We start from the raw sequence: 26,852 nt of genomic DNA, 5'->3' as shown, positions 1-26,852 counted from the left end.
AAGAAACAACAAAAGACAAGGAAAAATTAAATCTACATTAAAACGTTTTTTTAATCCCGATGAAAATAAGAACAGGAAATTTAAACATAAGAAAAACATTTAAACAATTGAAGTTGGTCAAAGAAAGAAAGTTATGTAAATTTTATGTAGTTAGAAATAACTAGCACTTCTAAATGTAAGCAGTAGCAAAGCACACGTGTCTCTCCTTTATTCTCTCCAACATACACGTGCAATCATATAAACCGTTATTCAGTAAATTAGAATGTGCATTTCTAGGAGGCTTGTTTGTCAGATTAAAAGTACCCCTTGAAAAAAAAAACACTTTAAGCCGGTTTTAAAAAATACATTTCATGTCATGAAGCCCCCATTTCTGGATGAAAAATTTTGCTTTTTTATTCATCTGATGCAAGATTCTAATCTTAAATGCTGTGTGTGTGTGTGTGTGTGTTACTGAATGCACTTTCCAAAAATACTCATTTAACATGATAGTATAACTGTACTGGCGAACATAATGAACACAACACAAATTTTCAAATGTATCATTATTATTATTATTATTATTATTATTATTATTATTATTATTATTATTATTATTATTATTATTATTATGAAATTAATAGATAAAATTCTAAGGTTCGACCATTAGACTTTCACACCTCACTCACACAAAGGACCCCTGAAACCCCTTCCTACAGGCATCTTCTCTGTAAGCTGGCCAGCCAGGTAGATAATGTGTAACTCTCTGTGCTGCACAACACACAAATACCGCGAGAATTCAGCTTGCAGGCAAGGTTGCCTGCTCTCCACCGCTGCTGGAACCTAAGATCAAAGAGGAAGATGTCAACAGGGCCTTCAAGCGTCTGAGTGGGAAGAAAGCACCGGGTTCTGATGCCGTCTCCCCCCTCTGCCTAAAAACATGAAAAAGATCAACTGTCCCTCCACCAAAATATTCAAAGAGTCTCTAGAATTGAGTAAATTTCCCATTTGCTTAAAATACACCTATTGCCCTGACATCTGTGGTCATGAAGTCCTTTGTGTGCCTGGTGCGGAAGCATCTGAAATAAATCACAGGCCCCCTGCTGTACCCCCCGCAGTTTACCTACCGGGCAAACAGGTCAGGAGAGGACGATGTAGAGCTGGGCCTACACGTCACCATGCGCCACCCACCTCCACCATCCAGGAACGCACAGCAGCATCCTGTTTGTAGACTTCAGCTCGGCCTTCAACACAATCAACAATGACATTCTCCACCAGAAGCTTAACCTGCTCACAGTGCCCCCCCCTCCACCTGTCAGTGGATCACCAGCTTCCTGAGTGACCGGCACCATCAGGTGAGGCTGAGGATCATCTTCCTCCACCCAACAATCAACACTGGTACCCTCCAGGGGTGTGTTCTCTCCCCTCTCTTCTTCTCTCTGCACACTAACAACTGCACATCCGTGGATCTCTCACCCATACGTGAGGCTCCTAAAGTCTGCAGAACCATCAAAGACTGTGGAGACAATGCTTGATTTCAGGAGACAGTAGATGTCGACCCAACTCATCCTACTTACAGGTTATTCAGACTTTCGCCCTCAGGGTGCTGAGTGCTGATGGCTAAAAAACGAGCCAACACAAAGCCAGTTTCTACCCCCAGGCTGTCTGAGATGAACACCTTACAGCCAGGGGAGATATACTGCTGAAAGAACATATACAGATATATATGGAGGGGGGAAAAGACTCCCGTACATACTGCTCCTCTATATAAAAAAAAAATAATAAAAAAAATACTGCTCCTCTATTTTCCCCCAATGTTTTATATGTTATATAGGCTGTAGTTTACTGCTTTGCTTGTTACTGTTGTTACACAATGTGAGTGTTAGAATCTATAGTCAAACCTTGACTGTACCCACAAACTTGGCGGATAAAGTTTATTTTGATTCTCAGAGATGTAAAGTAACTAAAGCGCAAATACATTGTCACCTTACTTAAGCAGCAATTTTTGGTTGTCAATAAAAAACAAACTCAAAACAAATATTCAGATAAATAGCGCTACCCGAACAGAGTGATTTTGATTGTGGCTGGAGGCGGTACTGCCGCAAATAATTTAGGAAGAAGCACAAAACGTAGAAGAAGAAGATTTTGTTATTTTCCTGTTTTTATTTTTTGATTAGCCACTAAGATTAAGATTTTGACAACACTGTCTACTGTGTGCAGACAACCATACAAGGGTGATTGTTATAGGAGAGTAATTCACTCATTTTCATCTCCAATTTTGTTGTCTTACATCTGTTGTCCTTATCAATTCCTGTAGCTACGTATGGATATTCATTTACATTCCAGTAATAACAACTAAATTACTTCTACTTAAATAATTTAATTAGTTTTAAATCCAGTACGTTTATGCTTTTACTTGAGCAACAGGTTGATACTTCTACTTCTACAGAAGTACTATTAAACCCTACTATCTATACTTCTACTTGAGTGATAAATGCTTTCTACACCTCTGCTGGTTCTAAACTACCATTGCTGTGGTCAACAGATTATTAACTTATTTATTACTTTTAATTGTTTATTGAGTACTTTCTCCTGTTTTTTTTTTTTTAAATGAATTGAGACATTTGATTTACGCTGGCTTCTGTAATAAAGATCCGTCCGTCTTTATTCTCACGGCCTCTGAGGCGGAACTTTGCGGAGCGTCACTTTAGACACGTCAGCTGAAGCTACCCGGACACATTTGCGCGGTGCACACAGCGCTCTTCCTGGTCGTCCCGTGTATTTGTCCGCTGATGTGTTTTTAATTCAAACGGTAGCCTCCTATATTCGTCGTGTCCGTGTTTTCTCTGTTAGGATGTCGGCGTCTTTTGGCCGACCGAGCGTGTGAAACCAGCCGCTGATTGGCTCCTTCCTTCCTTCCGCTGATTGTGTGTGTTTGTCTCTGATTCTGGCATGCTGTCATCACCAGGTAATGCATGGACCCATCTATTGCGCTTCTTTTCTCCTGATGTGCTTGTTTTTTTTTTGTTTTTTTTTTTGCGTGTCGGTGGTTTTATGCAGGTTGTTTAAGTGTGTTATAACATTTGCTTTTAAACGACACCAAGGTGACAGCCGCAGATCTCACATTCTGTTAATTTCTCACCGACTTTAGCTTATGATTGAGCTTCCTGTTGGAGATCAATGGGTGTCTTCTTGACATGTTCTGTACTACACTTGAAATCAAAACTGCTTCTGAATGTTTTCTCTTTCTCGCCGCAATTGTTTTTTCTATGGAATGGATCAATTTGTTTACATTTCCCTTTTCAACAATATAATTTTTGGAGAGGATGTGGTTAATTTACACAGGAGCTTTCCAAGAGGGGGGAAAAAAAAACGAGATCAGAGTCCCCTGAGCCTCCATCCAGCTGTTTCACTGCTACTTCTACTTTCTTCCTGCAGATTCGTTGTGGGCACAGCAGGTTTGATGCCCTCAGCTCCGTCATGGAGCCCTCAGATTTGACCACACGCAGGAACGGGCGGCAGAGGAGAGTAGCAGGCGCGTCCACCCTGCCGGAGCACACTGGGTTCACGGACAGAGGGGAGGCCAGCTCTCCTGAGCCGGAGATGGAGGAGGAGGCGGATGGCCTCATCAGGAGCTCAGACTCTGAGGACAGGAGGCGACAGCGGGTCCGGCCGGGGATCCGCGCCGAGCTGGGCAGCATATCGCTTCTCCTGTTCCTCTACGTGCTGCAGGGCATCCCCCTGGGACTGGCCGGCAGCATCCCCCTGATCCTACAGAGCAAGAACGTCAGCTACAGAGACCAGGCCTTCTTCAGCTTCGTCTTTTGGCCGTTCAGCCTGAAGCTCTTCTGGGCGCCGCTGGTGGACGCCCTGTACTTCAGCAGGTTTGGGAGAAGGTAGGGGACGAACCCGAGCTGGGGGGGCCGATCCTGATGTGTGCCCTGATGTGTGCTTCGGTCTCTACACTGTGGCCCGTCTCTCCCGTGTCTCTGCAGGAAGTCGTGGCTGGTGCCCACCCAGTACCTGCTGGGCCTCTTCATGCTTTACCTGTCTGTCACAGTCAACTCGCTGCTGCAGAGCGAGAAGGGACCCGACGTGCTAACGCTCACAGCGGTCTTCTTCATGCTCGCCTTCCTGGCAGCCACACAGGTAACCATTAAAGAGGACAGTCACGGGGGGTTTTACGCGACGGCTCGTTCCAAAACAGCACTTAACGATGAAGCGGGAGAAAATACGGATATGATGTGTAGCTTTGTGCTGGTCTGTCACAAAAAAATCAATCAGATGAGAAAAAAGGTTTAACATGATGTGAATACCTGTATAAGTATATACTTAGACACTCACGTTGTCTTATTCCTCTCTCTCTCCGTACGCTAGGATATAGCTGTGGATGGCTGGGCTCTGACCATGTTATCCAGAGAAAACGTGGGCTATGCATCTACCTGTAACTCCGTAGGCCAGACGGCTGGCTACTTCCTGGGGAACGTGCTCTTTCTGGCTCTGGAGTCGCCTGAATTTTGCAACAAGTACCTCAGATTAGTGCCCAAAGACACGGGCATCGTCACCTTGCCAGGTACAGTGGATGTCATAAGTGTTACACGGCTCTAATTCCTATGTTTTTGTGACCTAAAAAAAAAAAAAAAAAACTTTGAAGCTTTCCTGAATACTTCAAATGAAAAACCAACAACGAGGGGGAGTGAAGGGTGAAGGAAGGAGCTGCATTTACCTGGTTGCATAAGGGGCCCACACCCTTAAACTAATACCAGCCCGTCTTCTGACTCGATTTCAAAAGGCAGCCATTTTTGGTACACACCTATCATCAAATACGGGGGATCAGGTTTAACTGTAAAAGGCCCTCGTCCAAGGTCCAAGTTCATCTAAAGCCCTAGTTAGCAGAGAGGTTAAAAAGGGTCAGATTGGTCTCATTGTCCAAAAGGTATCAGATGGGAGAAGTCTACCTGATTTAGCAGAGAAATATATGCACTACATGGCTCTGGGAAGGCAGACGCCAATGAATGGAGAGAATGTATAGCAAAGGCGACATAATTAAACGTGGATGTTCCTCCAAAATCTTTCCAATTGTCCCATTGTGGTGATGTGTTAGACCCTTACCAAAGGAGGCTTTAGCAAAGTGTGAAGTTATAGGTGTACACACTTATGCAACCAGGTTATTGTAGCCCTTATTTTTTATTTTACCCTTATAATCAGAAATGTAAATATTTTGTTTCAGGTAAGTTTGTACAAGAAATATCTCAGGAAGACATTTTAGAATGTCTTTTTTTTTACCGTCTCATTTTTTTGCATGAAAAAATGTGAGAGCCGAAGTATTCCTGGATCTTTTAGCTGAACGAGAGCTGCTTTTTTTTTTTTCTCTCTCTCTCTCCTGCTACAGATTTTTTGTTTTTCTGGGGGATGATGTTCCTAGTTTCCACCACTCTGGTGGCCATCTTTAAAAGAGAGAACGCTCCCGTCAGAGGAAGGAGGAACGTCCCCGAAGAGACTCAGGGCGTCATGGAAACCTACAGGCTCCTGTTCTCCATCGTCAAGATGCCCACCGTCTTCACCTTTTGTTCCCTGCTCCTCACAGCTAAGGTACATTCCTCTGATCAGAAGGACGACCTGTGGCGTCTCCATGTGACGATCATTCGCAGCGAACACGTCTTTTTGTCTTCTTTTTTTTTGCTTTAGATCGGGTTCTCTGCAGCGGATGCTGTTACAGGTCTGAAGCTGGTTGAAGCCGGCGTCCCCAAAGAGCAGCTGGCACTCCTGGCGGTGCCCATGGTGCCCCTGCAGATCCTCTTGCCGGTGATCATCAGCAGATACACGGCGGGGCCCCGGCCCCTTGACGTCTTTTACAAAGCGTTCCCGTTCAGGTAGCGGCTCCCAGAGACGCGTTCTTGTCACTGAGCTATATAATACACTGGAGTGCTGATTTTGCCGAAAAACTGAAGTCACTGGCCGCCATCTTGCTACTCCCTACTCTCACAGAATCCCATAGGATTTGGTTGCAACAACAAACATTTTTCTGGCTGTGTGAAAACGTTTCACAGGTAATTCTACAGTCAGTGGGTATACTAACACTATCAACTACTAGGCAATTAGGTGCTGAAATATTTTACATGTTTATATATAATTATATATATTATATATATATATATATATATATATATATATATATATATATATATATACGTGTGTGTGTGTGTATATATATATATATATATATATATATATATATACGTGTGTGTGTGTGTGTGTATATATATATGTGTATATATATGTGTATATATATGTGTATATATATATGTGTCTATCTCTATCTATATATGTATATATATCTGTATATGTCTATCTGTATATCTGTATATATCTCTATCTGTCTCTCTGTCTATATATATATGTATATGTATATCTATATCTGTATCTGTATCTATCTATCTATATCTGTATATATGTATCTCTATATCTCTGTCTCTGTCTATATATGTATATCGATATTATATGTGTATTATATATATTGTAATGTCTATGGTATATAATATATATGACATGGTATTCTATGATATAGATATATATATATATAGTATATATATATATATTTAATATTATATATATATATATATGATATTAGATATTATATGTATATATATATACACACACATTTATATGTGTATTTATATATTTATAAATGTTATATGAATAAAATGCTAAATATTTCAGCACATGACTTTCTCAGTACTTGATAGTTTTAGAACATAACATAAAAGTATATGGCATTTGACATTTTAAAAGTTTTAAGCCCCCCCTGAACATGAGAAAATCATCGTTATTCAATGCTGTAGCGCACATATTCCCTAGTTACTGGGAGAAAATAGGGAGTACCAATATGGCGGCTGGTGGCTTCAAAGCGACTCATTCTAACAGCGGGCTATTAGCACTCCCGTGTATTATATAGCTCAGTGGTTCTCGTGTGTGTAGGCAGGAGGCAGCGAGCTAGCAGAGTCCTGTTCTGTGTTGCAGGTTGCTTATTGGGCTCGAGTACGCCCTGCTGGTGTGGTGGACCCCCAGCGTGAAACAAGAAGGAGGATTCCCACTCTACTACTATGCCATAGTCTTTTTCAGCTATGCGCTGCATCAGGTTTGTTTCTCTTTTTTTGTTTTTCTCTGTTGGTTGTTCTCTCTTGGCTTTTGCTTCCAGTTCAGACAAGTTGTCCTGCCATCTGGTTCTTAACATCCCAACCATCACACTCCATCTGTAAACCAGCTACTAACGTTCTCTACTGAACCTTGGTTAGATAACGCAGAATTTTCTTTACAGTCTCATTTATGGAGGGTTTAGTTTCTTATTATTTTCAGGTTCTTAGTCTGGTATATCTGGATCATATGTGTTGATTTAGTCTTTGTTTTTCTGTCATGTTGTCTAGATCCTCTGAATCACAATTAGCCTTATTGGCCATGATTGTGGGCCCAATTAAGGAATTTGACTGCGGTTACAGCGCTCCAAGCATGCAGACATTAAATATATCGTCACCTTGGACCCTAACTGTTGCAGAAAACTGAAATTAACGGCACAGTGGACGATCTTTCAGCTTCAAGTTCAATGGGGTCATCTTATTTAGTGACCTGAGCGTTTCTTACCTGCATTTCCAGAAAAAATCGTCCACTATATCTTGCTATGTAGTTTTTAAAAATGTCCTTTCCCTAGTGTGTGTTTTCTTAATGTTGTCTTTGGTTTTCTAGATGTCATCGGATGCTAATTAAAATCAATAAGCCAGTTTAAGAGAAATCATAATTTTCTCTCTTCAGTTTTCTCCTTCAGTGTTTAGATTTTACAGGGTTTTAACCTGCTAACAGTCTGCGTCGTTACAAAGCGAACGTCATAAGGGTTTTATAATTATTTCACCCAGGATCCTGCTCCTATAATACCAGAATTGGCTGTTTGGTGAACTACATTTTACTTCTACTTGCCCCCAGAACAACGAGACACATGCAGTGTATAGGGCCTTGGAGCGGTTCTGCAGACGGACCGTATCAGATCAGATGATAGACGCCCTGTCATAGTATATCAATGAGAAAAAACATGTTTCCCCTTCTACAAGCGTTACACGCGCTTTTTATCACCATGAAAGTCAGTCAGGATATTTTTTGGGCTTATGAAGATGCATTTTAACCTTTTATGGAGGTGGCATGATGATACATCAAGCTACTTCAGTGGATTTCACTAAATGCACTGCAAAAACAGAGCTAAAAATAAGTAAAATTTTCTTGAAATTAGTGCATTTATCCTTGATTTGAGCAACTAAATAAGATTATCTGCCAATGGAGTGAGTATTCTGACCCCTAAACTAACATAATTGGATATACTGCACTTGAAATAAGTGCAAAATATCTCATTCCATTGGCAAACCACCTTGTTTACCTGCTCAAATCAAGGACAAATACACTAATTTCAAGAAAATTTGAATTACTTTTAGTTTAGTTTTTGCAGTGTGTGATTTTGGTGCACAAGTTATTAGGAATAGTTGGGAATTTTCTTTAATCTGAACCTGCTCAAATATATACATATGCCTGATGTCGTAGAGGAATTACATCTAGCCATCAACAAGCTACTGGTATAACTGTCTGGATATTTGACCAGGCTCCTCATCAGATATGATAGGTTTTATTCAAATTGGTTGGTGCAACACAAATAAAAGCAGTTCAGTAGCAACACGTACTGAGAGGTTCCTGAATGAGAAAGCGCCGCTGGTTTCAGTATCGACATCTTCAAGCGTGACAGAAATGCACGGCTGTCCTCACGGAGAAGCTCAGGGTTTCTCCAGAAATGGTTTGTGGTCAGAGACAGAGATATTTGGCAACATCGTCAAGAGGAGTGTAGACATAAGGCTGACCTGATCATAACCCCGTCAAACAGGCTGATGGCACGTCTAGAAGTACTGCTTTCTTCTTGTTTGCTTAAATCAAGCTAACAGAGGTCTGGATTGGGCCTGACATCAGCCGGATGGAAGTTCTGTGAACCAAGTTTTAACAAATCAAGTCACACTGCAAAAACAGACATAAAAAAGAGTAAAATGTTCTTAAAATTTGTGTTTTTGTCCTAGATTTGAGCAGGTAAATAAGATTATCTGCCAATGGAGTGAGTATTTTGACCCCTAAAATAAGATAATTAGACATCCTGCACTTGAAATAAGACGATAGGGATGGATTGTTCCTATTTTAAGTGCAAAAATCTCATTCCATTGGCAGATAATCTTATTTACCCAGTCAAATCAAGGACAGATACTCATTTTAAGAAATTTTTACTTATTTTTAGTTCCATTTTTGCAGTGCAGATCAGTGCCTGTAAAACCAAGAGGTTCAAACGAGCTCCACCATTCACTGCAAAAGCGGAACTAAAAGTCAGGGAAAGTGTCTTGAAATGAGTATTTGTCCTCGCTTTGAGGAGGTAAATAAGACTTTTTGCCAATGGAATGAGTATTTTGACCCCTAAAACAAGATAATTTAATAAACTGCACTTGAAATAAGACGATGGAGATGAGTTGTCCCTATTTTAAGTGCAAAAATCATATTCTATTGGCAGATCATTTAAACTTGCCTCCTAAAATCAAGGACAAACTCGTTTATTTCACGAAACGTTTACTTATTTTTAGTTCCCTTTTTGCAGTGTTTCTGACGAGCCGAGCGGTCAGCATCACGCTGGAAGCTTGTTTTATTTTTATAAACACCATGAGGATGTTTTTTGGTTTTTTTTGGAATGTCATCATACCACTTTAAAAAATAAAATGGTTCCAATGCATCATTAAAACCCAGAGATGAACAAAGTAACGAGCAAACCTGCGACTCGTGACGGTAAAACAGCCGACCAGCCGGTTGGACGGGCTCTAAATGTCTGATGCGGTCGGGCTCCTGTTTGCCTGCAGGTGGCGCTGTACAGCATGTATGTGGCCTGCATGGCCTTCCACGCCAAAGTGAGCGACCCCCTCATAGGCGGCACCTACATGACCCTGCTGAACACGGTCACCAACCTGGGGGGAAACTGGCCCTCCACCGTGGCCCTGTGGCTGGTTGACCCCCTGACGTCTAAGGAGTGCCAGGGGGCCGCGGGCCAGAGCTGCAGCACGCCGCTGGAGGCGGGGGTGAGCGCAACGTGAGACGGCTGAGAATCACCGTGCGTCTTTATTTAGAAAGTAACCCCCCCCCCCCCCCCACCCTACTTTTTCCTTCTCCTCCTCCTGCAGTTGTGCACTAAGGAGGGAGGCGTGTGCGTGACCGCCCTGGACGGCTACTACGTGGAGTCTGTGGTGTGCGTGGTGATCGGCCTGCTCTGGTGGCTGTGGCTGGGCAAGAAGATCAGGCGGCTGCAGGACCAGAGCCCCGCCGCGTGGAGATGCAGAGTGGGCCAGTGACACCGATCCCACGGACACTTGGTAGGGAGTGCACCTTGCTGCTCTGCACCAAAGCCGGCTGGACTCTACGGCACGTCCCCCTACCACCACACACCTTTATGCTCTGGCAGAGGAGACATTCCCCATTAAACCTGCCACTTTGATGCGCACACACGAAGCAAGCCACCACCGCTGTCTTCTTTTTATATATAAAAAAAAAAAAGCTGTTATCGCCATCTTTTAAAGATAGTCGTTTTTTTTTATATATATATCATGTGCTGCTTAAACTACAGAGAGCAGAGGCTGGGTCAAACATGTAGAAATCTTTTTTTTTTTTTATAGGAACTTTATTGTCTACAAAGAACCCAAAAGGTTCTTTAAAATGATTTTTTTTTTAAAGATGTTTGAATGTCAGCACTTCAAGTTCTGACTTACCTTACCGCCGTCTACCTTACATGACAGGAATATTCCCAGAGCAGATCCACCAATCAGAGCTCGTGTGTTTTCATGTACTGTACCTGTCAGATGGCGGGCGTGTACTATGAAGCGGGACCGTTGTCTCAGTGAGCGGAACCCAAACAGTATTCGGCTCATTATTTAAAAACAGAGAAATCAGATATGAGCACACGGAAAGAAAAAAGGACATCTGCAGCGCGAGGACGTCTCTTCTCTTGTCCCCATGTAGAAAAACGCACGTCGTCAGACATCCTACTCGCCTCCGAGACTTTAATATTTATGATTTAACAGAATCCTTGTCTCCTATAGTAAATAGTGTGCTGCATTACAACCTAAACTTGTTTTTATATTTTAGTATCGATCTTATAAGTTCACGAAACGTTTATTTCAAGCAGAGTTGCACCAATCAGGCTTTCGTTGGCCGGTACCGATTTTTTATTTTTTCTTTTTTTTTTATTTTCCTGGGGTCCAACGTTCCACTTTTTGTTTTTTTTCTACTCTAAGGACCGTAATACATAAAAAAATAATAAATAAATTAAAGGAACCGTGGGTTCTTTGGTAGATGCTGTAGACTTGAATTCAACAGAAGATGAAGGAGTGACACAATTATACCCGTTTATCCATCAAAGCACAGGCCTATAAACTTTACCCAGTTTAATATAATCCTAATAAAAAGGTATCTGCTGTTGGTTAATGTGCCTATAGTCCAAAACTATCGCACATTTTAGATTTGATCCATTTTATGAAAATAAAAAAACATTGTGATTAGATTTTTATCAGCATTTGACATTCGGGGGAAATAGTTTCCAGTCTTTGGCCAGTTGATTGGCACATCTGTACGATTTCTGAACCCCGAGTGGCAGGAAATTAGAAATGCTGGTAAATATGCCGATATTAGTCGCAGTAAATCCACATTTAACCCACTCCGGCACCCTGCGGTTACCTTTAGCATCCCGGCCGCTGTAGCCGGCGTCAGGCTCGGCTACCTGTTGCACTGAAGCTCCGACCAAAAGGCTGAGATCTTATTGCCATAAAATAAATCACGGCAATCGCTGACGCTTGAAACACAGACAACAATGGCTGCATCCCAAACAGTGGCTAGTGATATCACCATAGCAATGACAATACATTCATCCTGTAGCCCTAGAATGAGACCCGTACAACAGGGATGACTGTTCTTCTCTGTCTGATGGAAGCAGATTAAAACAGCTAATGATAAAAAGCAGCCTGTAGAACAGATGCTTGCATGTTAATAAGATCGGCTGAACCGACGGGGAAACCCGCCTCCTTTCATGATCGATCCGCTCAAATCTTTTATCATTTTGATTATTGCCGTGTTTATTTGGTTAACCTGTGCCTTGTTCTGGGCCGACACTTAGCTGTATTTGAGAAGTTATGTTGTCATAACGCGCGGATGGCAAACCCTCCATGTTTCTCTGTCACCAGAAATATAACGCAGTTCACCCGGTTTCCTGACGCGCTGCGGCGGCTTTAACCCGTCAGTCATTTGTGCGCGTCGCCGGAAGCGTTCGTTCCTTGAAGGATCCGATTTGCACTTTGTGGTCAAAACTGTCATCTATGGAGAAATGAACGCAGATGTGTTGCTTTTTTTTGTTTTTGTTTGTTTGTACATTACAAAGCTTCAGTGAGCATTAAAAAAAGGTTGGTCAGTATATTGTTCTAAGACATGATTTTGGTTTGTAATATCTAAGAAAATCTTTGCTTTCCATTTCTCCAGTTTATGGGACCTCTCATAACTCCATATTACTGTAAAGCATTAATGCTGGAAGCGTTTAACATCCATCTAGTCGCTCTCCATCCGTGGTTTTGCATCACTTTGACACCAGCCATGAAGGAAGAACAGCCAGCTGCCATTATTCTGTTTAGATGCTCGGTGAAAATGTTTAGTAGATGGATTTTGGGGGGTTTAGTTTAGCTTTTGTGTGTAGTAAACGCACTGAAGTAAAGGCAAACGTCTGTAACGGCCGAGGTGCACCTAAATAATACCTGAGCTGTTTCAGCATCTCGTGCTCTGAGTGAGTCGGACGACAGGAAACTAAAGATGTCCGGACTCCAAACCCGACTCTCAGCCTCGTTACGTTTTATATCTGCAGATCGTCAGCCGTGGAGACTTTTCTGGCATTGACACGGCGCTTTACTTTGACAGTCAACTACCCTGAGTTTGCTGTGAGACGGGTTTTTATTTTTTTCTCCCCTGGAAAATGTTTCGTACATTACTGTATTTTAAAAAAACATATTTATTTTGAAATATTGCACATCTTTTGTTCACAGCTGTTCCCATGTCATTTAAACAGAGGGAGGGTCCAACACGTTTTCTGCTTTAGCCTCGGGGCCCGGCCTAAACGAGCTCGGGTTTTCGGTCCAAACACTAAACCAGTTTCTGGTGAAATAAATTGATTTAAAAAAAATAATAAAAATGTTTATCAAAGTGAATTTCTTTCACATGCTTTATTAGCCCTGTGTCAGCGTAGACGGGACAAATGGAGATTATAATCGATTGAGTAGAGGCACTTTGAGAACGCCCACTGTAGCTTTCTACATTAGAAAAGACCACAAGAAAGGACTTATTATGGGCTGCCATTAAACTGAAGACGTGATGACGAAGAGTTGGCAACCTTTGTAAAAGGAAAGCTGTTTTTATACAATCCTGCTTTGAGTGATGCGTCTTTGAGCTGTTAAGGCCTGTAATTTAGATTTTAAGAAATATCCTGGTTTCCATTGTCAGAATTAGTCTGTGGATCTGACTAATGAAGTCAAGGCATCCGTCGGATCATTTTGAAGAGTTTACTGTACTGTTTTTAAGTGTTTTTACTTTATTTCTACATTGCAAAGACCAAAAGAAAGAAAAATCTACTGCAGTGCAAATAAAATCCCTCCATCACCCGAGGAATGAGTGCTGTGGGTTCTCACGTCAGAAACTGATGGATAACACTTTACACTCTAACTTATGGTTAGATGGAATACAATTTAATTTACTTTGAGAATAGAAATCAATCAGAAAAAAGATCATTTTTTTACTTTAAAGGATGGAACAGATTAAAATTGCAAATGTTTTCCTTCACATACGAGAAATACTGTGTAGTGATTCTGGGTTTCGCCCTCTAGGAGCGCTCGAAATCCCTTCCTGTTTGAATGGAGTTGTTTCCTTCCACTGTCGCCACATGCTCACTCAGGAGGGATTGCTGCGAGGTCAGCGGCTCTATGGCATCGATAGTGTTGTAGAAGGAAACGGACCGTCTTGTATTATAACTAGAAACAAATTGAATGTAACTGGAATGGTTTCCGATTCATCGGATCATCTCTGGGTCGCCATCGGGCCCGTTTGTCTTGTAAAGTGCCTTGAGATTACGTTTGATGTTAAAGTATGAAATGACGCCATATAAATAAAGTGAGCAGAGTGAAAAGTCAATCCAATGTTTAATAACACCGAAGGAGCCCTGTGTAAGGGAAATGATGGTTAAGAGATCTGAAATATTTGTGATTAAAAAAAAAAAACATCTACTTCTTCAGGTCTGCTTTCTGTTCTTTCGGGGATGTTGCAGTTTGTTTTATTCTACATTTTATCTTTTTTTGGTTTAACTGTTTTCCTGACGTAGTCGACGTTGACGCCGCTCCAGGTTGTCTCCAGCACCGAGGTCCGTTTGGCGTTGATGAAGCGACGGCGCTGCATGGAGCTGAATTACCACCGATGCTACATGTGTGCAGAGCGATAACTCAGCTATGGATTAACACGACGCGTCATTTCACAACACCAACGCTGGATGGACTGATAGTTTTTGTGTTTATTTAGAACAGAGGCTCTCTGAGTAGATTCACAGAACAGTAAATGGATCCACTTTAAGACTTCGTAAAACAAAGCAAGACTTTTTATTTGTTGAGCCTCTTTTTTTTTCGCCTGCTCATCATAATCGGCTTTTTTTTTTTTTTTTTCACATAGTAATCCTAATTCAGCTCATTTTCCAGAACCAGGAACCATTTAGTCAAATAATCCATCCAGTAGAGTTTACCGGCATCCACTAAAAGAGATCGGAGCACTTTGGATATCTTAAAGTACAGCAGACCGACTGCGTCTCAGTTCCAAGCGTATCGTAGCTTTGATAAATGACCGCCGGACGAAAGGTCGACAGACCTGAGGAGTCCGAGGAGGAGCGGCGAGGGCCGCCGCAGGGCCGGGCCCCCGAGCACGCGCTCCGGGTTGTGACAGTTCAGATGTGCAAGAAGTTTGGATTTTCATTGTCTTTAGCATCCATTCCTGTTTCTTTGCCTTTAAAAAAAGATCACCAAACCAGAGGGAGGAGGGGAAAGAAGAAAAGTCAGTGGTCATAGGTTCATACGTAGGTGCTCAGGCCGCTTGGCCACCACGGGGTAGGCTTGCTGCTTCATGTGGGCCACATTGACCCCGGCGGGTTGTCGGATGGGGAGAGGAGCGGAGGCCTCGTTGCTGCTCGTCACGTCCATGTGCTCTGCGGCGGACAGGTCCATGGCCTGCTCCAGAGGAGAGGGAGGGACGCTGGTTCCTACGCCGGGGACCAGGGGACTGCGAGGCCAGCCCGGGCTGAGAGGACGGCACACAACGCGGGTTAGAGGGGCTTCAGGGGGAACGTTGGTCAGTAATCTGCTCAGATCACACGTACCTGAGAAGAGTCCTTGGACTGTCCATGATGCGGCGAGGAGAGCGGGTCTTTGGCTCGAACGAGAACCTCTCCTTGATGTTCTCCAGAACCGATGGAGCGACATACGTAAAACCCTGAAGACAGAAAACAAGAGAGGCACCTTTTAGTTATTTCTAGCACACGTTCCCCCAAACGTGTCTAAGGCTTAATCTTCAATGTTTGCTGAATGAATAATGTTTGAATGTTTGTACACTGGCTTATAATCGTTTCCCCACATATTGCAACACTGCAAAAACTAAACTAAAATTAAGTAAAATTTTTCTTGAAACGAGTTTATTTGTCCTGGATTTGAGCAGGTAAATAAGATGGTTTGCCAATGGAATGAGATATTTGCACTTAAAATAGGAACAACTCATCTCTATCATATTTCAAGTGCAGTATATCTAATTATCTTAGTTTAGGGGTCAAAATACTCATTCTATTGGCAGATAATCTTATTTAGCTGCTCAAATTCAGGATAAATGCACTAATTTCCAGAAAATGTTACTTATTTTTAGCTCCATTTTTGCAGTGAACACTCCAAACATCTGATGTGTCCCGTTGGGAAGACTGTAAGGAGCCTAAATATGAAGTGGGCAGGAAAAGACATTTTCTTTACCAAGTCACCACTTTGAAGCGTTTCATATATTCCTGTTTACTCTCATTTAATCCAAGCATTTACAGATTACCCGTCGGTCTTTTGGGGTTATCCCTCTACTGGCTTCAAACATCTATGGATGCTAAATAGCTCAACCTCAGATTGGATGGAGGCAATTTGGTCATCGGTTTTTAAATCTTGCCATAGATTTTCTGGTGAATTTAGATCTGGACTTTGACTGGATCCTTTAAAAACACACAGATACGTTTTCATCTAAACCCTTCACATCCTGCAACCTTTAGGCGCGTCACCGTGTTTCAGGGAGGGGAACGGTGTGTTCAGCACTGCTAGAAAGTGGTGCCGTTTTCTGATGGTTGACTGAACAACACTCAGATGGTCAAAGCTTGGCATCTTTAGTTATAATTTACCAACTAGGTAAAGAGCAGATTTTATTCAAGAGTATCAGGAGTACTGGCCAGAAAGGGCCTGATGGCTGCGTCTCTCCCTGTTAGCTAAGACTAAACTTGATGGTCAACATCAGCGAGGTGAAAGTGAGGCCGAGTGTCTTTCGGCCTTACCAGGAAGGCTTGGTTTGCGCTCTCGCTGAGGGTCGAGTCGTCGGGGCTGTCCACCGGAGTCTGGCTGGTGAACTTCGAGTCAAACTGACTCACGTCATCCGCCGATTGCTGGCCGGACAGGAGAGGACACGCAGGTTTGGGATTACAGCAACATGAGACGGACAAGTCAAAGCAAGCAGCAGCCGTAACAGTAGAAGGCTGGGCCAGATCCTACAACAAGTATAGAGCGTCTGTTCATGGTTTTACTCACCAGGACCGGCTTGAAGGGAGGCTCCACCTTCCGGGCCAGCAGATCTTCCCAGTTGATGTGTCGAAAGAAAGGATGAGCCTTTAAATACAAAGAAAATGTATAAAAGGAAGACGCTAATGGTTAAATCCATAGACATAATATAAGAGTAGACGCGTCATTGGGCGGGTTCTGCCTATGCTGCGATGCGTCAGAGCGTCCGCCATCTTAAATGGGGCAAATCTGCAGTTACTCAGTCACTTAAACAGTATCAGAGGGACTTTAATCTCTGAATATACTTTGTATTCGTAGTATTTATTTTTTGTAATATTACAAGTTTATTTTCGTATCCCTTTAGTTTCATTCTCCTGAATTTATTCTCCTTAAGAATAAAAATAATTAAAATAATCTAACCTAGCCCTATTACTCCAGGAGTGAAATAATTCTGCAAACTGTGATTATTCTGCAAATGTTCCCCCTTAATTCTCATAATATGATGTTTTTATCATAACATTACCACGTTTGTTTGTTTATTTTTACTTTAGGACTTTTTTTTCCTCATATTAGTAATTTTACCTCTTTAATACTCACCCAAAAAGTCTGTTCCTAAAGGTTCACATGTGACACGGTTTTATGAAATAATGAAGACCAGATTGGTTAGATTTAACAAATTGATCCTTATATATATATATATATATATATATATATATATATATATATATATATATATATATATATATATATATATATATATATATATATATATATATATATATATATATATATTCTCTGATCCACGTTCACAATAACAGAACTCAACTTTTTTTCTGCCACATACAATATGGCGGTGACGTTGACGTGCGAACCTGCGTCCTATGACGCGTCTACGTATATATGTCTGTGGTTAAATCCGACAGACTGACGCTTGAGTCGGCAAAATGCTCGTTCCCGTTCTCACCTGCACTTCTGTGGCGTCTCCAGGTCCTGCTCCCAGCCGCGATGAAGCATTTCTCTTCAGCAACTGTTCAACCGGCAGTCAAACGTTAGGAGAACACCAGAAGGGCACATGATCCCCCCCCCCAAATGCCACTGAAGCCCCGGCAGAACGTACCCGCTTCAGGAGGTCCCTTGCTTCTTGCGTGAGGTAGGGCGGGAGGCTGAGCTTGCACTTCAAGATTTTGTCAATGGTCTTTTTTCGGTTCTCCCCGGTGAAGGGCGGCTGTAATTAGAGATGGGAGACGGGGGGTTACTGACACAGTCCGCCGGTCGACTCGAGCCGACGGCGACGACGGACCCGGCGTGCGCTGAACTGACCGCGCCCGTGAGCATGTCGTACATCAGAGCGCCCAGACTCCACCAGTCCACGGCTCTGTTGTGGCCGCTCCTCATCAAGATCTCCGGCGCCCTGAAACGGAGCAAGCACATTGGCGAGTGGGATCAAAAAGGGGGGGACCCTGGATGGGAGGCCGGAGGAGCAGAGCGGGACGTACATGTACTCGATGGTGCCGCAGAAGGTGTGGGTAACCGTGCCGTCGTGGATGGATTCCTTACAGAGGCCAAAGTCCGTCAGTTTTACGTGACCTGAGGGGAAATTAGGGAGAAACGGTCACATGTACGCAGTCACAGCACGGGCAGCGACAAACAAAACTCAGCGGAAATGTATTCACACCCCCTTGCTTTATTTCACTGCCGTTTGTAGTTTTAGACAAAGAGAATACTTTGCAGAACGATTAAAGCTGCAGACAGATATTTACTGGCTTCGCCCGACTGCATTTAGATTATCTGGACTTTATTTAGGAGCCGGCCCAGATTTTTTAAACCTAATTTAGGTCTGGACGTTTCTTAATCCTGGTCCTCAGGGGCCTCTGTCCTCCATGTTTAAGATGCGTTTCTGCTCCGGCACACTCGATGCTAACGACCGCCTCACCTCCTCGGCGCGCCACCGAGTGCAGCAGAAGAGTGGCTGAAGGTAAAACACCTAAAACATGCAGCACAGTGGGAGCTGGCCTGAGAAACACTGGACTACGTCATTCTGAGACACCAATCTGCCGCCATCTAAACCATCTTTTTGGAAATATACCCGTCTACATCCATCGTCCTGCTGCGAGGTGAACCTCCGCCCAGGTTTCAAGTGTTTTGCAGCCGCTAATACGTTTTCTTACTTCCTAATATGATTTCCCTGCATTCGGCTCCATCCATACTCAACTCTGATCAGATTTCCTGCAGAACAATAGATTTTATGTGTGTTGGGTCGCCTTGGTCTCAAAGATAGGCGTGGATTGAAATCACAGCTCTGTGGCGTCTGCAGATCTCTACAAATCTGCGCCGTACCTAAAACATAAACTCAGGGGTAACCCCTTTTTCCTCCCACTCCACAACTGTGCCCTACTTTGTGTTGGTCTGACACATAAAATCCCAATTAAAGTCTGTGGTTATGTGGAAAAATAAAGTCACAGAGGATAAATAAATACTTTGCCAAATATGCACACCATCCCGGATGGACCAACCTTGGCTGTTCAGCATGATGTTCTCAGGCTTCAAGTCTCTGTAGATGATGCCTTTTTGGTGCAGGTGACCCAGAGCCATGGAGATCTCTGCCAGGTAAAAACTACAAGAAACAAAAATAAAGAAACTTTGAATGCAACTAATACCACACCAAACATGAGAACAATGTGACATTAAAGCAAGCTGAATGTTACTAAGGGTGAGCCGATTCCTCGAACGATGCGAATGCCTCGATCACTTCGAGGGAAATTATCTGCCTCCAGACTTTGTTAAATTCTGTGCTAATATTCAGCGCAAAGTTTGAAGAGAAAAAGAGAAAAGAAAACACCACACAGCATGTGCTGCTACACGGAATCAGCTTTCCATCCATATGTTAGGACACAGGAAGAGTTTGGGTCGTCTTGGGGTATAAGCTACAAGTGCGACCCAAAAGCAAAGCAGCATCTGGCTGCAGTTTAAAGGCAGAGTGAAATGAAGTTTAACCTCAAATCTGCAGAGACATGTCAGAACTAACCATCCTACTGGTTCTGCAGTTTTTGCAATAAAAACAAGAAGAGTATAACTTTGCGCTAAAGTACACTACAAGGATTCTTTCACTTGGATATAACATTATAGTTTTTGATGTTAAAAAAAAAATAAAAATCCAGAATGCAAAATGCTAGCGACACTTAAGCACTTTTTGTTAAGTGAAGCAGAAAGGACTGAGCTTCTGACACGATGCTGAACAAATGTTTAACTGTCCGCTGAAAACGTACAATGTCACTGGACTTCAAGACATAAAATGTTGATTTTCTTTGAAAAAAAATAAAAATAATTGTTTAGTCACATTTCCTTTTCTGTGTATTTCTATAACTCATAAGCTTAAGCAATTAAATACAATACCTTCAGAATATTAACAGTTTTTGTTTTTGTCCGACTACTTGATTGTCAGAATAATGCATTACTCAAATAATCATCAACTGCAGCCTTAATTGTGATGAATACATGTTTTCAGGTTTTACCACAGTTCCGGATTCACGACACATTATATTTAATATATAGCATCCTGGTAAAGATAAGGTATAGTAAAGGCCTTAAAGAGTAACTCACCCTCAAATCAACTTTTTTTGCCAATAAACTGTTACATTGTTCTTTTATGGTACTGTCTACATATCCTGGTCATCTTTTTGACAAATGAGTGCATATATGTTGAAATCCTGCTTTTGTGTCTAAAATTGTCAGTGTGGCACCCTGCTAGGGTTAAACGGTGGTCTTGCATTGAATTTTATAATTTCGTATCTGTATTCCTATCAGTTTTAAACCTTTTTGTGACGCAATTTGGAGAAACTGACGTCATTAGTGCTGCAGCTGTGGGGTAAAAAAGCAGCTCTGTCTTAGAAACAAAGACAGAACCACCGCTCCAGCTTGTGCCTCCGTAGCGACCACTGTTGCATTTTTCAGACCCCCCTGCCAAACAAAGCTAGCAACTTTTTATGCGTTGTTGGCAACTTTACATAAAAGCACCAATTTCTCTGCAGTTAACCGTCTCTAGGCAGCAGCGAGTCCTGCCGTGAGCCCCCACTACTTCCCTCAGCGCTGTCTCACAGGCAGGCAGCTGCTGCCTGGTCCTGAAACCCGCCTGCAGTCAGAGCAGAGAGGAGACCAACTCCGTTTCCACATAGCTAATGAATCATGCAGGCGCGAAGCTGTCGGTGATCTCGCCTGGATTACAAAGCGGGAAATAAATGATAACTGCGCATTGCCGAGTCAGCGCTTAGGTTGATTTTGTTTCTGGGTAACCATATCCGATTTGACCATGTGGTTATGGTCATAACCCCAGTGTGACGTTATGCTACTGCAATAAGAAGCGGACTTTATTATTAAGGCTTTTTTACATGAGAAAATAATTGAGGAGAGCGCTGTGACAACAGTTTTATCTTCGGGATTAACTGTTTTTTTCCCCCCCCAGGCCTTGCGTGAACTAGGGCTGGGTATCATCTAGGATGAGCCGATTCGATACGATTCTCGATACACAGCTCACGATACGATACGATTCTCGATACATAGCTCAGCTTGATTTGATTCCAATATCGATATTTATTACTTTGAATTAATGCTCAGTGATTCAATCACCAAAATCAGCCAAATATTATGTTTATGTTCTATTTATTGATCACAGACATATTAACAGGAAAATAAAGTGCATTTGCTTCAATGCATTTAACATGTCACAGAAACCAAAAATGTGCCCAAACATCTGATTTTAGGGACAAAGGAGCTTCTAAAATCCTGTCGGCCGTTCCACAAATTCGTCTCACTTGCTCTCCTTCGCTGTGAACTGTAATGGTTGCGCTGTAATAACGCCCCCTAGTGGTTGGGAGGTATATCGATATTGAAAGCCAGAATATCGATATTAAATCGTTTTTAAAAATATCGATATTAATCTTTATATCGATTTTTATGCACAGTCCTAGCATGAACACTTGTCCTTGACAGTCATTTGAACAAATGAGAGTCTTAAAAGGCAACTTCCTGTTAGATGATACTAAACAGAAAAAAAAATAAAAAATCAATTATAACATCCGCAGTTAATGATTGAAACATGACGCCCAATCGACGCTCACCAGGCTGTGTCTTCCATGAAGATGCCCTCCCTCTCCAGCTGCATGAACAGCTCTCCTCCTGAGAAACATGAGAAACACGGATCAAACGCAGCAACGTAACAAGATGTGATGACGATCCAGGAATGAAAGCAGAACGTCTCTAAGGCAAAAAAAAGTGCTATGCCTTAAATTTCCTATCTTTACAAAGAAACTGAGAATAAAATGGCTGCAAGCAACTCATGTAACAGAAACAATCCTAATAATAGATTTATCCTGTCTGTAGCTCATTTACAAGATCAAAAAGTTACGGTATTTATCTGCAAAATATGGCTCAAAATATCTATGGCCAAAATTATTGAAACATTTTTTGCAATGTTTTAAAATGTAAAAGTAATAAATAAATGCTAGCCTTCACTTTTCTTTTACACTAACAGTTGAAGGAATATTTATGTGACGTAATGTTTTGTGTTTACGTTCCAAGCTACGTCCTTTTAGGGGTCATTTTCTTTCAATATTCTTGGCTGCATCAACGAAAATCTATTAATTAAGTTAAAGACTGACGATTTCCTTTATTTTCAAACCTAAAAACAAAAATAAAATTGTTTTTATTGTATTCAAAAAGCAAAGCAACCTGTAGATATTCAAGTAGAAAAAAAAGGCTATTGTGATTCTAAACACACGTTGTTTAAAAGCAGCAGGTCTGGTGTGTTTTCTTATAGTTACAGACCACTCAGGTACTCCAGGATGAGGTACAGCTTCCCCCCGGTCTGGAAGGCATAGATGAGATCGACGATAAAGGGATGCTTCACTTCCTCCAGGATGTTTCTCTCGGCCTTGGTGTGGGCTGTGTCCTTAGCGTTACGAACAATCATAGCCTGATGGTCAGGAAAATAAAGAAATACATAAAGTACACACATATATAAACATTATGGCCACACAAAATGGAGACATAATTTTACCTGACAGAAAACAAAGAGTACAATAAGAACAAAATTGATAACAGGATCGAGTCTGTAGCGCTGCCACAGAGAAATTCCCTCCTTATTATCGTAAACCTAAGCTGATAAACACCTTTGGTTCACATCAAAGCGCCACCAAACAATTCAAACATGTTAGGACCATTTAAAACCTTAGTAAGTATAATTTAAACGGTTAGTTTTTTTTTCTTCAGAGACTAGTCGTGCGTCAGTATCTCCCAATGAAGTAGATAAAAAAAAACAGACTTTCCAAAGTGATAATTTTTTTAAAACGCCTGCTGGGTATGCAGAAATTATTACCAGCAATGACGTGTGCATCCTGTCTGCACATGTCCAATATGTATGTGTGTAGAAAAACAGAAAAACAGAGGAACCGTATTACGGAGTGATCCATTATTTCCTGTTGTGGTTCCGGCTGAATTAAACTTGAAATGTGAGCAAAAAGAGACGTAGGATTGTTTTAGGGCAACCTTTAACCCATCACTGCTTTAGCCGTCCTTATAGTCCACGTTAAGGCCTCCGTTATCGCCAGCTATGGCCACCAAACAGGTATCACAGCATTTTAAACAAGATTCCATTGATTTTTGTTCTATCAGAGGAAATCTTTCTATTATTAAAAAAAAAAAAAAAAGAAGCTGTGTAGCTGTGGGCTGGTCACACTGTCGACATATCCTAGTTTCTACACGTCTTTCACCCGGCCTTTTGCAGGACTGTCCCTCTCCTGTGACCGGATTTTCCCATCTGTTGGCAGCGTCTCTCCTCGCTTCTGTTTACTAAACACATCTGTCTGACGGCTACAGAGCGGCCTGTCAGCAGCACTGCCGTCTCAGCGCTGACTGTTCAGAGCCGTGACGGCAGGCCAGTCAGCTCCGACGCTCCCTCGCTCAGAAAGTTCAGCGTACTCTCAAAAACGCAACGAAACCGAAGCTCTGATTTCTACAGCGCGGCTAGATTACGAGCAACACTGAACCGGTCACAAAGGACGCGAGGTTCCTGAAGCCGAAGGAAGACGTTACGCGCCCGAGACGAGACGCTCGACTTCCAACGTAAACGTATCATCTGCACCTGAAAGATATTTTCGGGCAAGTCGAGACGAAACGGAAACCTCGGGCGCTCCAAGTTTCTAAGCCACCATCAGATCTTTCCTTAATACGCCGCTTATGCTTTCCCCTGCTATGTTTTTCCATTAAAACCCCCCCAATGTGTAAACAGCATCTGACTGACAGGGTTCCTACAGCATAAGGCAAGTTAAATTCAAGACTTTTTAAGGCTTTTTAATGCCAATTGAAATAAAAAGTTAAGACCAACTTCACGATAAACAAGATAAACCTGGTTGCCACATAAACCATTACTTTCTTTTTGAAAAACATTCCATATAGGAAGAAAGCTAAAAACACACAAATTACAGATATATTTTTAACAACTACTGAACTGAATTTACAAACTTTGTTTTGTTCCCTACTAAAATAAAACTATAAATCAGTTTTAAAAACCACAACATAACCAGTGCCAACTCTTTTTCGCAGCTATGGTCGGCCGCAACAGTTTTTATTGGTTCCGCTATCGGGACGGAACCAATAATGGTTACATTGAGCCGTTTGGTAAATTAAAAAAATTATAATTTTGTCAATTATTTTTCTTTGGTAAGGATTACAAAAATAAAATCCTATTTATGACCTGGTAACAATTTTAAGACCTAAGAAAGATTGATTTAAGACATTTTAATGCCAATTAAGGCCTTAGTTTTATATTACAGAATTCAATGCCTTTTAGGACTTTTTAAGGATCCGCGGGAACCCTGGACTGACGTGTCACCAGGGAGACGCGGGCCAATCAGCTTCCAGCCTGGAGCTGAACCTGACGGGGCTCCATCAGAGAGGCTGCAGCAGAGCGCCAGCGACTAACTCTTATCCGGACAGACGTAACGTCCGTTTTTAAAGCACGCCAACCTGTTTATAGGCAACAACCTGGCTCTGCTTTTTTTTTTTTTTGCTCACATGAAACTCAGATTGAGAAAGATAACATCAAATACCTTCTTTAAGACTTTCATGGCAAATATTTTGCCCGCTGCGGCGCCAACAACTTTCCGAACTTGGAAAACCTGCAGAGCGAGGGAGAAAAAATAAAATAATACATCTGAATGTTCAGAACGATCACGCAGGGAGCTTGGGGGGGAAAAAAACACGGGTCGGCGTGATGTTAAGGAGGCAAAATAATTCAACACGCGCACCTTTCCATAGCCGCCTTTTCCGAGCACCCGCAGCAGCTCGAAGCACTCCGGCCGGATGTTCTCCGTCCCCTGATTGACGTTATCCTCGGAGATCTCGATCTTCTCACAGTCGTCCATGTTGCTGCGGAGAGCGACGTTTAAAGAATGGCTTTTATTTTTTGAATAGAAAACGTTTAATCAAGGCAACATAGCTCTGTATACTCACAACTCAAAACCACTGCACTGATCCATGATGTCGCTGTTCTGGGCCTGGTAGGAGGAACAGAGAACTGATCACAACAGCAAGCATTAAAAACTTATTCTGGCACCTACAACAATAAAAACTGTAATAACGCTCATATCTAATATTATTTGTGCAATTAAACCATTAAATCGTTTTAAAACGTCTATGATGAAGGTAAGCTTGACAGTTTTTCTATCTAATGCTAATGGAGAGTAGTTATTTTATGGTCATAGCTGGTTTATAGCAATAAAATTTGAGAATTTTTTTTTAATGTGAAACAAATAAAAAGTAATTTACATCTTGGTTTAACATACTTTGAATCGTTTGGATAAGGATCTCAAAAAACAGGAGCTGCTGTGATGCAGTGCAAAGTAGGTAAACATGCACAACCTTTAGCCTTATTTTCATCTGAATAAATAAAAAAAAAGTAAACACGCAATTTAATTCAGTTGTACGTATTTTGACGATCAAATCAAACTTTTTGTGTTATGATCGCTTAAAAATAAATAAATAAATAAAAACCATGAGTGACCATTTTTAAATCGCCGTCTATTTGTGGCGTGAAGCTGGCTCCCCCTGTGCAAACAGCAGACAGCCAGTCCTCAGCCCACACAGCCCCGCTCTGTCACATTTGGCCAAAATAAACTGTTGCACACGGAGCCACATTCATCGCCGCGGCACCTTTGGCCAAGTGGGGACGATTTGCACAACAACCCCCTGCATGACAGCGACGCACAAAACGCCCCTTCCTGAACCGCTCTGTAACAATATAGAAACCTAAAGCGGTGGTTCTGTTGGGTTCGCCGCTGATAGTAACCAGCAGACCGGGAGGCCCCGGCGGCTCCGGCTGCAGCCTGCAGGCCCGCGGTGGCTGCTGCCAGGCTTCCCCGGGCTAACGCAGCTAGCCACCGTGCGGCGGACACCTTCTAACCCACCACCCCCACGGCCTCCGTCAAGGTACCTCGTCGTTCTCGTCGTCGGAGACATTTTCCTCCGGCTGGTCCAGGTCGATGTCGAACACTCCAGCCATCGCAGCGAGTCGCTCTGTCACAGACCGCGGCTACAGCAGGCGTCCTCCCACCTCATGGACTAACACGCTCGGCCGCCATAACCGGCTACTACACCGAGCATGCGCAGTGCGACGCTCCCACAAGGGGGCGGGGACTTGTCAACAGAAGGCCCCCCTTTACACTGGATATGCTGGGTCTGCTCTGCTTTTACAGTTTCATTGAGTCAAATATAAAACCCGTTTGTGAGCAGAGTTGATCAAAATAAGTCAAATGTCTTTATTAGCTCCTTTATTTGTTAGTAACGCGTTTCTCTCTTTTTTTGTCGTTGTGCTATTTTGACTCAACTGGTCTTTAAACCAGTCACGTGATAGGGGGCAGCATTTAACCATCCCACACAAATTATGTGTTTCCACTGCGGCAAACTTTTACTGAT

General features: G+C 42.3%; 2 protein-coding genes across 3 annotated transcripts; one reads left to right on the top strand and one right to left on the bottom strand.

The window, feature by feature from the left end:
• Positions 1 to 2,707: 2,707 nt before the first annotated feature.
• On the top strand, positions 2,708 to 11,148 carry slc33a1 (solute carrier family 33 member 1). 2 transcript variants are annotated; one of them, XM_036150011.1, is made up of 9 exons: positions 2,708 to 2,788; positions 3,415 to 3,872; positions 3,972 to 4,125; positions 4,354 to 4,549; positions 5,369 to 5,568; positions 5,665 to 5,849; positions 6,997 to 7,114; positions 9,897 to 10,112; positions 10,215 to 11,148. In XM_036150011.1, the coding sequence occupies exons 2-9, from the start codon at positions 3,457 to 3,459 to the stop codon at positions 10,380 to 10,382; spliced, it is 1,653 nt and encodes a 550-aa protein (XP_036005904.1). In that variant the 5' UTR covers positions 2,708 to 2,788; positions 3,415 to 3,456; the 3' UTR covers positions 10,383 to 11,148. The 2 variants fall into 2 exon arrangements, with proteins under 2 accessions (XP_036005904.1, XP_012730281.2); XM_012874827.3 differs by having other exon boundaries at positions 2,714 to 2,944.
• A 3,452-nt stretch (positions 11,149 to 14,600) lies between these two features.
• Positions 14,601 to 26,551, bottom strand: rps6kb1b (ribosomal protein S6 kinase b, polypeptide 1b). Its single transcript, XM_012874808.3, has 15 exons — positions 26,371 to 26,551; positions 25,392 to 25,435; positions 25,187 to 25,307; positions 24,989 to 25,057; positions 22,707 to 22,854; positions 22,001 to 22,058; positions 19,400 to 19,500; positions 18,383 to 18,473; positions 18,207 to 18,297; positions 18,004 to 18,111; positions 17,851 to 17,913; positions 16,917 to 16,994; positions 16,667 to 16,774; positions 15,473 to 15,585; positions 14,601 to 15,393 (listed from the first exon to the last, which is right to left on the bottom strand). The coding sequence occupies exons 1-15, from the start codon at positions 26,437 to 26,439 to the stop codon at positions 15,159 to 15,161; spliced, it is 1,497 nt and encodes a 498-aa protein (XP_012730262.2). The 5' UTR covers positions 26,440 to 26,551; the 3' UTR covers positions 14,601 to 15,158.
• Between the last annotated feature and the right edge of the window lie 301 nt (positions 26,552 to 26,852).

This window comes from Fundulus heteroclitus, chromosome 18 (assembly GCF_011125445.2).
Source record: "Fundulus heteroclitus isolate FHET01 chromosome 18, MU-UCD_Fhet_4.1, whole genome shotgun sequence".
Classification (NCBI taxonomy): Eukaryota; Metazoa; Chordata; class Actinopteri; order Cyprinodontiformes; family Fundulidae; genus Fundulus; species Fundulus heteroclitus.
The sequence above is the reverse complement of the archived record's forward strand: the minus strand, read 5'-3'. Positions and strand labels throughout refer to the sequence as shown.